Source organism: Rissa tridactyla, chromosome W (assembly GCF_028500815.1).
Source record: "Rissa tridactyla isolate bRisTri1 chromosome W, bRisTri1.patW.cur.20221130, whole genome shotgun sequence".
In the NCBI taxonomy this organism is placed as follows: Eukaryota; Metazoa; Chordata; class Aves; order Charadriiformes; family Laridae; genus Rissa; species Rissa tridactyla.
Window position 1 is genome coordinate 3,100,804 of NC_071496.1, and position 13,427 is coordinate 3,114,230.

The window sequence follows — 13,427 nt, forward strand, 5'->3', positions numbered from 1 at the left end:
GGGGGAGAAGGGCATCCAGGAGAACCTCCCTGCTGGTGAGCTGTGAAGTGTGGATGGAGTCCTACCACGGTGGTGGTGGTAAATAATTTGGGATAAGAGCAGAGCCCTCGAGGAGAGGAAGGAGAGCAATGTAGAGCCCATCAGAAGAGATAGGCATTAATGAGGGAAGCTGTCTTCTGAAAATCCAGTCGTGGGAAGTTGGGAGGGCATGTGGGAGATTGCTTGAATGTTTGGGATGACTTCAGGGTATGGTTGGCCTTATTGTGGAGGGAATGACTTTGGTGGAGTGGACAGCAGACTTCCTAGGCAGAGTTTGAAGGCTTTGAGGTTGTGAGGGGGAGCACATGAAGAGCAACATCAGTGCTCTGGAGAGGAGGAGCCAGTTAGGTTGATTTTTTCGAGACTTAAATTATCCTCGGAGGAAATTGAAAACTCCCTAAGAAATGTAGTCCATTTTCTGTGTCAAAGCTGGATGAGATGTCCTGCTTTTCAGGCTGAAACTGTTTACTCTGTGGGAGCACTGTGTGTCTTCCATACACTTCCTGGGTGTCTTTCAGGAGTACAGCCTGAAGTTGCTGTGGAGATCGGGTTTTCTCCATAAGATGTTCCTGCTGCCTGGCTGCTCTTTTGTTTTTGCCTGTGCTGTTGGGATGGGAGTGGGAACGGAAAAATTAATTTTCCGTTAGCGTGAAGTGCATCTAAAAGGGTTTGATCAGGAACGAGCTGGCTGGAGGGGTTGATGTGTCAATCACGGCATTGTTGTCCAAGATTTATTATGGATCTTGGTGCAATTCTTTCCTCTTGAGGAGCAGCGTGACCCTGAGGCTGCCAAATGGGGGGATGTGTCTTACCAAACCCGTGAGCTCCCTCATGTTCTCAAACTCTCTCGTGGCTCCCGTTTTGTGTTTCATGGCACGTTGCCATCGTGTTACGCTGTTAATGTGCCAAATGCATTTTCGAAGGCTGTTCAAAAGATGGTCTTTAACCTTTCCTGTGTCCTGTCAAGTGCCAGAAACACTGAAGTCTGCTCCTAGCAAACCGGTTTTCAATCCCGCTTGTCTCCGCGCATCGCTGTGAACTTGGGTATCTGAGCAAATGTTATTTTCCCTTGTCTGGACTTGTTAGTTTTTTGAACGTCAGAAATAAGCACGTCGCCTTCCTGTGCCACGCGGTCCTGTCCAGGGGGATTTCTGTTTCCACAAGCAGATACACGGAGGTTGGACCTCTGGGCTTTCCTGTGGGGCGGACCGTCTAATCCAACGGCGGAATAACCTCGCCTACGTCACGCTGTCAGCTTTTATGACTTTAAAGTCAGGAACATCACTTGCGGTGGAACGTGTCTCTGTTGCGTGGAGGAAGCTGAGGCTCTTTTCAGGCTTTAACATATATTGGAGTGATAAGGAGAAAAGAAAGAAAATGTAAATAGCTCCTACTGTGTTTTCAGAGGGTTGACTTTTAGATCATCATGTTTGAGTGGACCTCTGTTGCTTTTATCCTGTTAATTGTCCTTCTGTTGGAGGTGGTGGTGGAGGGAATCGCACTTTTTAGGCCAAACAGCTCCAAATATCTCCTCGGCTCTCTGGTGGGCGTGGTGGGTTCTTGACCCTGGGATGCTTCTGACCCAAAAGCAGTGGGACTTGAGGTGACCCTGGCCGCGCTGGGTAGGTTTGATTTCGGTTGCAGTAGCTCTCGGCAGCTCAGAGGCCGGTGTATGGATATGTGAGGTGACCCTGGCCGGAATTACACCGCCCATCTGATTTTACGCGGCGGGACAGTGAGGACAGATGAGCAGAAGCAGTGACCTTGTGAAGTTACCGGTCTAAGTTTTTCCCTGTTTAGAGATTTCCATACAATACTTGCAAGGCAGTTGGTTTTCCTCTTCCCCATCCCCTAAAAAAGTCTTGCACTGATGAGATAGTCTCTCAAAAACTTTCTCCCTAGCTTTAAACTGCCAAGCCAGTACCAAAAGCTGTTATAATAGTACAGATAATGCCCCCGTTAATTTTTATCTCCAGGACTTTGGTCCCTATCAGGTGCTTCTCAGGCAGCTAAAAATACCCAGCCTGCACAATGGTGAGCGGAGAGTGGTGCGGGTACGGCGAAACCTTCTTTTTGGGAGGCAGGAGCGATGTCTTTGAAGTTCAGCTCTGAGATAAGCAGGTTTTTCAGCAAAGTGGATGGTCTGAAAGAGAGCCGGTGCAGGATAAATCCGCTTTCTGCAGCGTCGTGGGGCTGCGGGGCTCCTGCTCCGCACCCGTGGCCCGGTCCCAAACAGGAGAGACCTAACGATCGTCCCAGAAAGGGTGTTTTCAGCAGTTATATATCATATTTGTATGTAAAAAAGAAACCCATCTGCATTTATATAACTCCATAGTTTAAATATGCATGTCTATCTTGCATAAATAAAATATGTATATAATTGCATATATATAATTGCATAAATAACTGCCTTCTAATATTTATATATAATCTATTTTATTTCTTCCCCATGGCCAGAACCCTTCTGGCGTGGTTTGGCTTGCTGCCGTGAAATCAAAGGCCGTTTCAGAGCGGCATTAAGAAATATTCCTCATCTGTCTCGAATTTTCCTTGTTATTGTTTGCTGCCCCTATTTCCTCTGTCACCTTTCATAGAAAGGTCCAGATAAAAGACCTGATGGAAGATCCGGAGCTTTCCCTGACGCTGCACAATTGTTTTGTGGTTTATAGGCTTTGTCCTATCGAATTTTAAATATCCCCTAACGCTTTTCTTCTGACTCTTCTCTTTTTCTAACCTAAATAATCCGGTCAGCTATTTTTGTGTTAAAAATTATGCGTGTGTATATACGTGCAACCATTTCTGTCCTGCTGGCGGTGATGGAGGGTCCACCAGTCCATCCCCTTCCCATCCCTCCTGGGCTGTGGTCTCCAGCCCTCAAATGTAACAACTTCACCCCTTGCTTCCATTGATTTTTCGAGAATTTTGCTTTGTGGCAAACGTGTTGTGCTGGAAAAGTGAAAAATAAGAGATATTTGCAACTGTGGCTCTTTCCTCGCGCGGCCTTCTGTCTTTTAGAAAGCTTTGGCGGGGGAGGTTGGCTGGTTAGTAGAGAGGGACATAAACGTACCCTAAAAAAATGAGTCTTTATGGGAATTGTGATCATGAGGGTATCAGAAGTTACAATACATGGTTATATGCTGCTGTACAGCTATGTATGTGCTTAGAAGATAATAAAATAAAACTAGATTTATTTTTTTTCCCCTCATCTTGGGAATATATTGGTAAAAACTGCAGGTGCTGGGTCGGAAGATAAGCTCAAACCCTCCCAGTAATGCTGGTTTGTGGGAAGTAGCCTGTTCCCTTGCTGCACAGGTAGTGCTCTGAGGTTTTTTTGGTCATTGCAGTTCTTTAGGATTTCTCCATTCTCTGCCTCATCCTACCACAGCAATGTCTTGGGCAACACCCGCTACATTGGTGGATCATGGCCAAATCATTGAATGGTTTGGCTTGGAAGGGACCTTAAAGCCCACCCAGTGCCACCTGGGCAGGGACACCTTCCACCAGACCAGGTTGCTCCAAGCCCCGGCCAACCTGGCCTTGAACCCCTCCAGGGATGGGGCAGCCACAGCTTCTCTGGGCAACCTGGGCCAGGGGCTCACCACCCTCACACCAAAGAATTTCTTCCTCGGATCTCATCTCAATCTCCCCTCTTTCAGTTTGAAACCATTCCCCCTCGTCCCATAGCTCCCCTCCCTGCTCCAGAGTCCCTCCCCAGCTTTCCTGGAGCCCCTTGAGGGACTGGAAGGGGCTGGAAGGTCTCCATGGAGCCTTCTCTTCTCCAGGCTGAACCCCCCCAGCTCTCTCAGCCTGTCCTCCCAGCAGGGGGGCTCCAGCCCTCTGAGCATCAAGGATATTGAGAATCCTTTCAAGGACAGCTCCACATAGGACTTGCACCCTGATTTCAGTGTAAATAGGATGCAGAAGGAGGGTTTGGCATCCAGGAGATTCCTGGCACAGGGCGTTGGGTGTGTGGAAGGGGGACACGGGAATCGTTTGGCTGTGGTAGGACAGGTAGGGGATCTGAAATCCCAACCCTGTGTGTAACTGGGGTTAATGCAGCCTGTGTTGGGATCCAAGTGACCTCACCCCAAGCCTACTGAGAGGCAGAAGTTTCTTAGAGAATCATCATTTTATTATTATTTGAACATTGATATTTTCATAGAATCATAGAATTGTCTAGGTTGGAAGGGACCTTTCAGATCGAGTCCTACCATCAACGGGACACTGCCAAGTCCACCACTAACCCATGTCCCTCAGCACCACGTCTGCCCGGCTTTTAAATACCTCCAGGGATGGTGACTCCACCACTGCCCTGGGCAGCCTCTTCCAATGCTTGACAACCCTTTCCACGAAGAACTTTTTCCTAATATCCATCCGAAACCTCCCCTGGGGCAACTTGAGACGTTTTCCTCTTGTCCTATCGCCTGAACCTTGGTGTCTGAGTGATTAATGCAACTTAAGTGCAAAAACACTCTTTAATTAATATTTTTTTTTTTTCTGCAAGAGCGGTTCTGGCTGTTGGAGTAAAACCAGCATTTGGGTGTTTTTCACTGGAAACGAAATTTTAGTGTGTTTGTCAAGAATATACAGGAAAACTAAATAGCACACGCTCCTAGAACTCGGGGGGGATGGTCTCTGTTTCTCAAATATTCCTGTAGCCCACGTGGCCTACAGATAGCTCACAAGGAGGCTTCCTCCAAAATGTCCCCACGCGCCTGACCACGACTTTTTGCTCCATTTTCTCCCCATCCAGGTTCCCAAAGGCACTGACCAGAACTGGGCGCAGAAGCTGTATGACCGACACGCCAGCAGCCAGCACTTCCAGAAGCCCCGGATGTCCAACACCTCCTTCATTGTCCTGCACTTCGCCGATAAGGTAACTGGGCGCCTGTTGGTTGCGTACGCTGGGAATTGAACGGAGAAATGGGATGTACGTGGAGGGGAAAAAAGAACCGCATGAAGGAAAATTTAGTTTATAGCACCAACGAGCTGCTTTTTGGTGATAGGGATGCCCGTTTGGCAATAATGTCGGTTGGGTGCTCAGATCTAGATCAGCTTGGAGGACTTCAGCTTCCAAATTATTGCCCTAAGCTTTAAACAGTTGTGCTTTCGAGAGCAGAGAGAAATCCTCTTTCTCAAAGCTGCAGTGAAATGAATTTCTGTAAGGGCAGCTTGACAGAAAACAAATTGGAAAAAGGAATTATATTTGAAGAGCAGGAGTGGTGGGAGTCAGCAAGGCACGGTGGGGAGGAGCCTGTGAGAGGTGACCTTGGGCTGGTCCCACCCTTCTGAGGGAGAAGATGCCGACCGTGGGACTCTTCCAGTGTCTGGTGCTGTAGGTTCTCATCATGGGTTCCATCTTCATTGAAACCCTGATGTGACAGGCATCGCTTCCAGCAAATAAGAATCTTAAAAGCTTGTAGTTATCCAAAATACACGTTTGTTAGAAAGGAAAATATAAGGCCAACCTGGGAACGTGTCTGAGGAGCCAGACGACATAGAGGTGCTGTGATCTCGTACTGGTGCTTCTAACCAGGTTTGCCCTGGATGCGAGCAGCACTTTTCATGCCAAAGGTTGACACTCGCTTTTCCTTAGGCATGTGATTTTGCACATGTATCCTTCACAAATGCTCTTTCTTTGCAAGTTTTCCCATTTTGGGGGGGAAGGTCAGTTATTTCAGCCAACTTCAAATGCGAAAAATAGAACAAGATTTTCTTCCGTCCTCTCTAAATTCTTCCTTTGCATGCCAACCCTCTGCGATTTCGAAAACAAGAGACCTACGAGAGACGTAGCCAGGGCATCTTTTGAGGTTTATCGATTAGCTTACAAGGAGTTCAGAAGTGAACAAAAGAGCATGCAGAGCGACTGATGATCTTTGCATTTTTACTCCTGGTTTCCATGGAAGTGCGGTTGAGTCCCATACAGAGCGGCTTAATGCCTAAGGAACGCGGTGGGTTTGCGTTAAGGATTTTGATTTCATTTAGATTCACTTTCTTTGATGAAAAGTGACCTTTAAATCCCAGTTGTTCCCCCCCTCTTCTCCCTTTCAGGTTTTTCAGGTGAGCTCCAACAGTAGGGGTGTGGTGGGACACAGCACCTTGTCCCTCTGCGGTTGGACTTTACCTTCTGGGCTTCTTCCTTTGTCTCCTGCTAGGTGGAATACCAAAGCGAGGGATTCCTGGAGAAGAACAGGGACACCGTGTACGAAGAACAGATCAACATCCTGAAAGCCAGCAAGGTAAAAGCAATGAATTGGGAGAGAATAACAATAATCGGGAGAGGAGGGACGAGGCTTCTGGGGGTTATGGCTGCACCCAGGTGTGGATGTGCATTGTCGTCTGCTGTCTTCCACCCTGGTGTTGGTGTCCCGTTGAGGTGCATCAGAAAAACCCTTTCATCATCTTTTTTTGGTCACTGAGAGCAAAAATCAGGAGGAGCCAGTTACGCGGTAGCGGAAATCCCACTTAACTCTTGCTCGGAGCTCCCCACCCATCACTCTCCAGCCATCACCTGGCATGGAAGGGGTTCTCAAAAGTATGTGGAGCCACAGGTGATCCTGGGATTAAAAGCCACGGTCAGATGTGTAGTTTGTATATTGTGGGCAGCGTTGCTGACCCTACCACCCGCCTGTACAAAAATGGCTGTTCCCCTTAGCTGTAGTCCATCATACTTGTCCTTGAGACTTTCAATTACTTTAATAATTAGTATGCAAAAAGTAGGGTTTATATACAATGCTGGAAATGTGACGCAAACTCTGAGACATTCCAGCTGCTCTAGAGCTATTTTGCGCTGTTGCGCTGCTGCCAAGATGCGACGTTAACAAACTAACACATACTGATGATCACACTCCAGTATTCCAAGATTTTTGTTCCACGTACCTTTCCTCTCCCGAGTATTGTACAAACAACTTGTTGGCACCTCATCGCGTCAAGTGCCAACAGAGACGCGTTGATTGACCTCGAGTACCAAGTTTCCCGGTCAAGAGCTTTTTGGCACCTGGGGTTTGAAGTCTCTATTCGTTCCGAGGGCTGTGAACGCGGTGGGCTGTTGGAAGCAGAAAGGTGGTAGGTGTGGGGCTCTGCAGGCTTTAGCGTGGGTCGTGCCCGTAGTAAACGGGCGCTTGGCCGGCGGACTTCCACCTGGAGACTTCTCACTCGCGTGTGTGAACTGAGCTGGTTTTACGCTGCCGCCTCTTCTCCGTGAGCCTGCGTCTGGGTGGGTTGGGCTAAAAGTGTCAACGATGCAGACTTTGAGGGCACTTCAAGTTCTTATCGTTTAAAACCAAACCAAAAATTCCCCCTGTGACCTTGAGTCTTTCATCGTCGATGCGCAAGTTAAGATTTTAAATGACCTTAACCCTTCCAGCCCTCTTATTAAGAACTTAATATGAAAATCCATCCCTGCAAGGTCCAACGTACCATCCAGCAGCCAAAATCCAGACTGCAACAACTCGTTGTTTCCACCAGACCTTGTGTGTGGTGTAGGGAGGGAATATATCTGCTTTTCTCCAAACCATTTCAAAGCTTCCCCCGTTTCAAAGCTTGTTAACTTGCATCTATTTTTATTTTTTTATTAAAAATTTTGAATCCCCCCCTGCATGTTGCAAGCAGACATGTCGCGTATCCAGATTTCTCCTCTTTGTGCCACCCTCCCTCGGGTTTACGGCTGGGTGTCACCTCCCAAATGCCACCTAAATAAGGAGGATGATGAGGGGAGGTGGAGGAAGTATTATTTTTTTAGAAGCGTTTAAAGCAGGAAGTTGGTTCCTGTCAAAGTTAAGAGATGAGAATGGGAAATTATTTGAGCTTGCGCTGCATCTCGGAAATTAATTTATACGAAGATGGCAAGATGCACAATTTTTTCATCCACGGGGGCAGTTGCGAGTCTAATAACTGTGAAGCTGGGCTTTGAGAACCCCTAAATCAAGATCTCTGTGTGTTTGGGAAGCCCACAGCTTTCCCAGGGTGAAAACTGAGCATGATTAGAGCTTATTAGAAATGCCAGGTAACCTGCAGGAATAATTGATGCCGTGCGATGAATTATTTAGCCCGTGCTGAACTTGCTGTTGGAGGCAGAGCTGCAGAACTGGCCGTGCCTGAGAGGGATTTCTGGCTGTAGGAGAGCTCTAACTCGCTGGGGTAACGTGTTGTAGAGTGATGGGGACGGTGCCACCTGCAACTTATTCCTTAAAAAAAAAAAAAATTTTAAAAAACTGCTGAAATGGGTTTATTAACAGCGTTGCCTCCTCTTTTCTCTCTGTGTATAAGGACCATAATATAATATCAGAGTGAGCTGGGCTTTGGTTTAATAGCAAAAAAACCCCAAACCCTGCCCTTTGCAACTGCGTTTTTTGGCCTTAAAACGTGGAGTTTCTTAAGCCATTAATGTGTGCACCTCAGGAGCAAAGATTTGGGTTGACTTGGCCTGCAAACTAACCTGATGTTCCTTGGGCTGGGGCGTTAGGACCTTGTTAATTCGCGGTGGTGGCCCCGTAGGTGACCCCCACAATCTGCCTGTGTGATCCAGCTTAAAACACTCTCAAATGCACTTGGCTCCGAGAAGCTTTGGGCGCTGGATGAACTTCTGCCTTTGAGATGTTTCTTTAAGGACGTGGGAGGGGTCCGCCAGCCTGTGCCGCTGCCATGTGGTCCTGGGAGGAAGAGCGGAGGAAGGCCACCCTCACCCTCCTCCTGCAAAGCCTCCAAAACCTCGTCGTCTTCTCCTGCTTTCGCTAACCCTCTTGGCCGGCAGATTCAGTTTTCCTCATCTTTTTTCTTTTTTTTTTTTTTTTTTTTTTTTTTGCCTCTCGCCTGCCGTGTGCCTTCTGTGGCTATAAACAAATCAATTTCTTTTTCTTTGGCTGTAAAAAGCAACCCGGTTTCTCTGAACCAAGAAGAGCAGCAGCGCGGAGTCTGCCGCTTGGATGTGCTGATTTGACTAAAAATGAAATTTGGGCTGCAAAAGGCTGTGCTGTGAGGATCCCGTACTCGGGAGCAGGCCTGCATACAGTAATTTGCTGCATTCTTTATATTCCCGCTAAAGGCGATACGCGGGGCAAGGGGGAACACTCGATTTAACACGGCGAGGGCTTAAACACCTCTCCGTCGGCAAGCGCATCGCTGATGAAGCGCTCCCACCGAGGCGGAATCGCGTTCTGCTAATTAGAATGCAATTACTGCCGTCAACAAGATGGTGAAAGAGACTTTATAAAGCAGCTAATTAGTTTTGTTAGCGCCGGTCAGCTAAAACGGTTGAGAGTTGATGTTCTTTGAATTAAGGAGACTGATTTGAATACTGATTGAAAGCATACCAGCATGCTGTTAAGATATTATATTCCGGTCCTCTATAATTATGAATTATGCACTCGCGTTTTTGCTTCTGGCAGTTGGGAAGGGAGGGGTCCTTCCCTCTCGCTTATCCCCCATGGATATCCCGCTTATCTATCCATGGAATAAATCCTGGGCTGCTACGGATGGTCCCAGTTCCACCAGTTTTGCTTTACGCAAGCTGAAAGCTCGCCTCTGAGATTCTTGTTGAGCACTTGTGCGGCAGCAAGGACTCCTTTTATGAATAGTAAGCGGACGGAGGGCTCGATGGCTCTCCCAGCTATGTGTTAAGATATTTTGGAACCTGAAATGACAGCCGGGGGTTTCACCGCGTTGTCAGGTGGGAGATAGTAAAGGAACCCGTGTTAGATCTCTTCCAGCCTCAAGCACGTGCCACCCAAACATCCCGGTGTGTTTGCAGGAGTCAAAGCACCCGAGACGGTGACATGTCATCAAAGCATGACGGCTGTCAGGATGTCTTTATTTGGGATAGAGGATTAGGCAAAGGCGGTGTGAGCCTTTATTCTGGTAGGAGTTGAGGGAGCTGCAGAGATAAAAATAAACGCTGTTGAGTATGAAGCAGATCCTTAGCAGGCGCTGTCTTGGAGCCTACGAGCAATTTGTTAATGTAATGCAAACAGCTTCCTTTCCGCTGTGGTATTTAGGCTGCCGTGCTGGCAAGCTGTGCGAACAGCCCGCGGGGACCGGGGCTGGAAATATTCCTGTCTCCATCCAGGCGTGACACGGCCAAGGGAAGCGTGATGCTGGTGCCCTCTCCCGTGGATGCTCCAGAGCGGGCGTTACTGGTGGTCTGCGTGCTGCTGGGGCGGCATCGTGGGGGCTTTGGAGCCCAGCTCAGCTTGGTGATAAATAAAATTCCACCTGGTGACAGTGGTTGTTTTTTTTGGGTTTTTTTTTTTTTCAATTTAAGAATTTACTATCTGAATGTAAGCGGGAACCTGTGTTGGTGCACAGCTGGAGTCGAGACGTGAAAATTTAACAGCCCTCCTAAACGGACCGGATTTATTGTGACTGACTTAGTAGTCAAGTTCCCCAGCCCTAATGCAAATTTGAAGATCTTACCTGTTAAAGAAAATAGCATTAACTGCGTTTGCCAGCTCACCTGTTCTCCCGTTTATGAAGCGGAAATGTTGCTGCTGGCTTGCCAGAAACCCCAGGCCTCAGGGATCTGAGGAGTTAAATGTGGTGCTTTCAGGGCTGTAGAATAGTGGTCCCGCTGTCGCCTTGCTCGTTCCCCATGAAATGCAGGTAATTAGTGAGGAAGTGCTGGTGTCTCTTAATTGTTCGGAAAAGCAAGGGTGCCTCTGGGGCTGTGGTGGGAGCCGGCTGCTGCCTGTCCTCATGTGGAGACCCCGTTCCTGGGGGGTACACTGGGTGGGCACCATCCTTGCTGCCATCAGGGCTGAACAAGTAGCTCGAAACGAAGCCTTGGGAGCAAAAGTCACTTCGCATTCAGGAAGTTTTGTGCCTTGGACAACACGCCAGTCATGCAGCCTTTCAGCTAGCCACCCGCTTATTTTCCACTTGTCTGTTTTAATGCGTGCGTTTCAAGGTTTGACGAACTACAAAACAGAATGGCTGATGCTCCTGCTGGTGTGGTTTATGTAGGCAACGCTTCTTGCTTTCACTTTATTGCCTTTTTTCCCCCTTCCTGGCTTAAGATGGGTAAAAAATGATGGGAGCAACGTGACTTGGGTAGGTTCATTCGGCAAAGAGTTGCTCAGGCCTTGTCTTTTGTTTTAGTATCAAATGGTAGCAGACTTGTTCCAAGATGAGAAGGATGCTGCACCCACCACTTCTGTGGGAAAGGGAACATCCAAAATCAGCGTCCGTTCTGCCAGACCAGTGATCAAAGCTGCCAATAAGGAGCACAAGAAAACGGTGGGACACCAGGTAACGTATGATACGAGTGGGTCAGTCGATGGCGGGGGGAGTCCAGGTACATATTTACAATTGAGATCTTGTTTCCTCACTCTGAAGCAGAGATAAATAAAAAGCTGTTGTGGTGGGGGAAGTGAGGAGATCTTCCCATGGCCCGTGTTGATGGGAACCATTTGACTGTTGCATTTTGGACACCTTCTAGGACCATCTCCGGAAGAGCAGGCTTGAGTAGTCTTGACTGGAAGGAGTTGAGACATGATCTAAGAAGGGTGGAGGCCGCTCTGGAATTCACTAGACTGTATCCCAATGTACTATGGTGCCCATAAATTGAAACAACTTGAGAAAAAGAGCATTTTTTCCCCCTGTGTGGACAGTCAAGCAGTGCAGTAGGGGCCCAGAGAGGTGGTGCTGTCTTCACCCTTGGAGATTTTCAAACCTCAACTGGGTAAAGCCCTGAGCAAACGCTTGTTGCTGTTGTACATCGTTGAGCTGGAAGCCCTGAACCCACTGGTCTCATCTCTGAATGGCTGCTGCGTGTGCTGGGGTGATGGGGGAGGGGTTCACGCTGTGTCACATCCAGAGACTGGCGCCGTAGGTGGCTTCTTGCAGCGCCTGCCAGCTTGGGTGGCATGCTACAGCACCTTCATCCCTCCTCAAAATGAGTGGTTTTGTCTTTCAGTTCCGCAACTCGCTGCATTTGCTCATGGAGACTTTGAACGCCACCACCCCGCACTACGTGCGCTGCATCAAGCCGAACGACGAGAAGCTCCCCTTTAAGTAAGTGGGCTTTCAGATGAGAAAATATCCTCAGGGTGACGGCCCCAGAGCGTGCTTTGGACTTTTCCCCTTGCTAAAGAGATTGCCCCTCTTGTCATGCTGTTCTCGTAACTGGAAGGTCCCTGTAGCTTGATGGAGTCACTCCTCTTGGGCTTTTGTGCCCCTGAAATGAAGGCTAATACAGGTCGTAGTAATTCGTAGATATACTCTGCGAATACCGAGCATCTTTGCTTTGCCATAACAGGGTCTTTGTACGATTTCGTCTTGGAATCGCTTTGATTTAAATAATTACAGTACTAAACAGGGAAAAGTAGCAGAGAAAGGAATGAAAAAGTAGAGAGTGGTAGTGTGTTTGCAAAACGGCTTCTAAAATGAACAAGAAGGTCTTGGTGCTTCCGAAATAAAGGTGGAAAAAGTAAAGATGTGATTCTGTATCTACTTCCGGCAGGTTTCCAGGTGAGTGAACAGCTGAAGCAAAAAGCCAGTCTTGGTTTTCCTCTGTAGTTCAGAGGTGTATCGCAAGCTGTGGACCTTGCGAGCAAATTGCTGTTAGCCTTGTTTGACCTCTTAGATAATGGATCTGCACCCAATTTTCCTTCCCTGTCAGTCCAAAAAAGCTCGGCCATTAATATGCAGGGACCTCATAGATCTTGTTGTCATGTGTTCTAAAGGCCCCGGCATAAACTGCAGGTGGTGACATTTAAGAAAGCAGGGATATAATTGTAAGGCGTTGCCCTCCAGCTGATCCAATGCGGTCTGAGTGCTCCCGATGAGCGCGGTGCCACCTCGGAGCGCAGAGACGGCTCCAACAGCATCCTGCAAAGGAGAACGGAGCATCCGGAAACAGGTTCACCCTCGGTGACGTGCTGGTGGGTATGGATCCACCAGGAAGCTTCCCTGACTTGACTTTTTTCCCCCTGCAAACAGCAAAGTGGAGGGTGTTAATGGTTAGAAGACATTCAGGAACTGGCTTGTGTTTGACTGATTCAGTAGATGATTAGTTAACAGCTCTGGAGAAGACAATGTTGGCTGTCTGCGCTGGGACGGCAGCAATTGTGGTTGGTAGGTACTGGAGATGCTCAGGCCCCCAGTCTCTTGTTGCGTATTACAGAGGCTGTCTGTTGGAATGAAATTCAGGATTACACTTTCTGTTTGATTGCTTTCTTTAGATAAAGCACAAAAGTATTTTTGAACTTTCTGTTCTGGAAGCGTGCAAGATGCTCTGCGTGGTGAAACAGCTTCACCTTTCCAAAGGGTGTTTCCAAGACTCTGAGTCCCTACTCAGCTCTGCTTCCAGCCCATCCATCTTCAGTTCTTCGCCTTTAACTTTGCAATTCAGTTTTTCATGTGACGCTCAGGATACAGTTAATGTCGTTTTATAA

At 47.9% G+C, this 13,427-nt stretch overlaps 1 protein-coding gene across 3 annotated transcripts in view; it reads left to right on the forward strand.

The window, feature by feature from the left end:
* The window catches only part of LOC128902110 (unconventional myosin-Vb-like), a 154,371-nt gene that overhangs the window by 74,075 nt on the left and 66,869 nt on the right, over positions 1 to 13,427 (forward strand). For all 3 annotated transcript variants that reach the window (XM_054184497.1, XM_054184498.1, XM_054184499.1), the window contains 4 exons: positions 4,793 to 4,915; positions 6,195 to 6,278; positions 11,131 to 11,280; positions 11,948 to 12,045. In XM_054184497.1, coding sequence (XP_054040472.1) covers positions 4,793 to 4,915; positions 6,195 to 6,278; positions 11,131 to 11,280; positions 11,948 to 12,045 — 455 coding nt within the window. The remainder of the gene's footprint in view (positions 1 to 4,792; positions 4,916 to 6,194; positions 6,279 to 11,130; positions 11,281 to 11,947; positions 12,046 to 13,427) is intronic.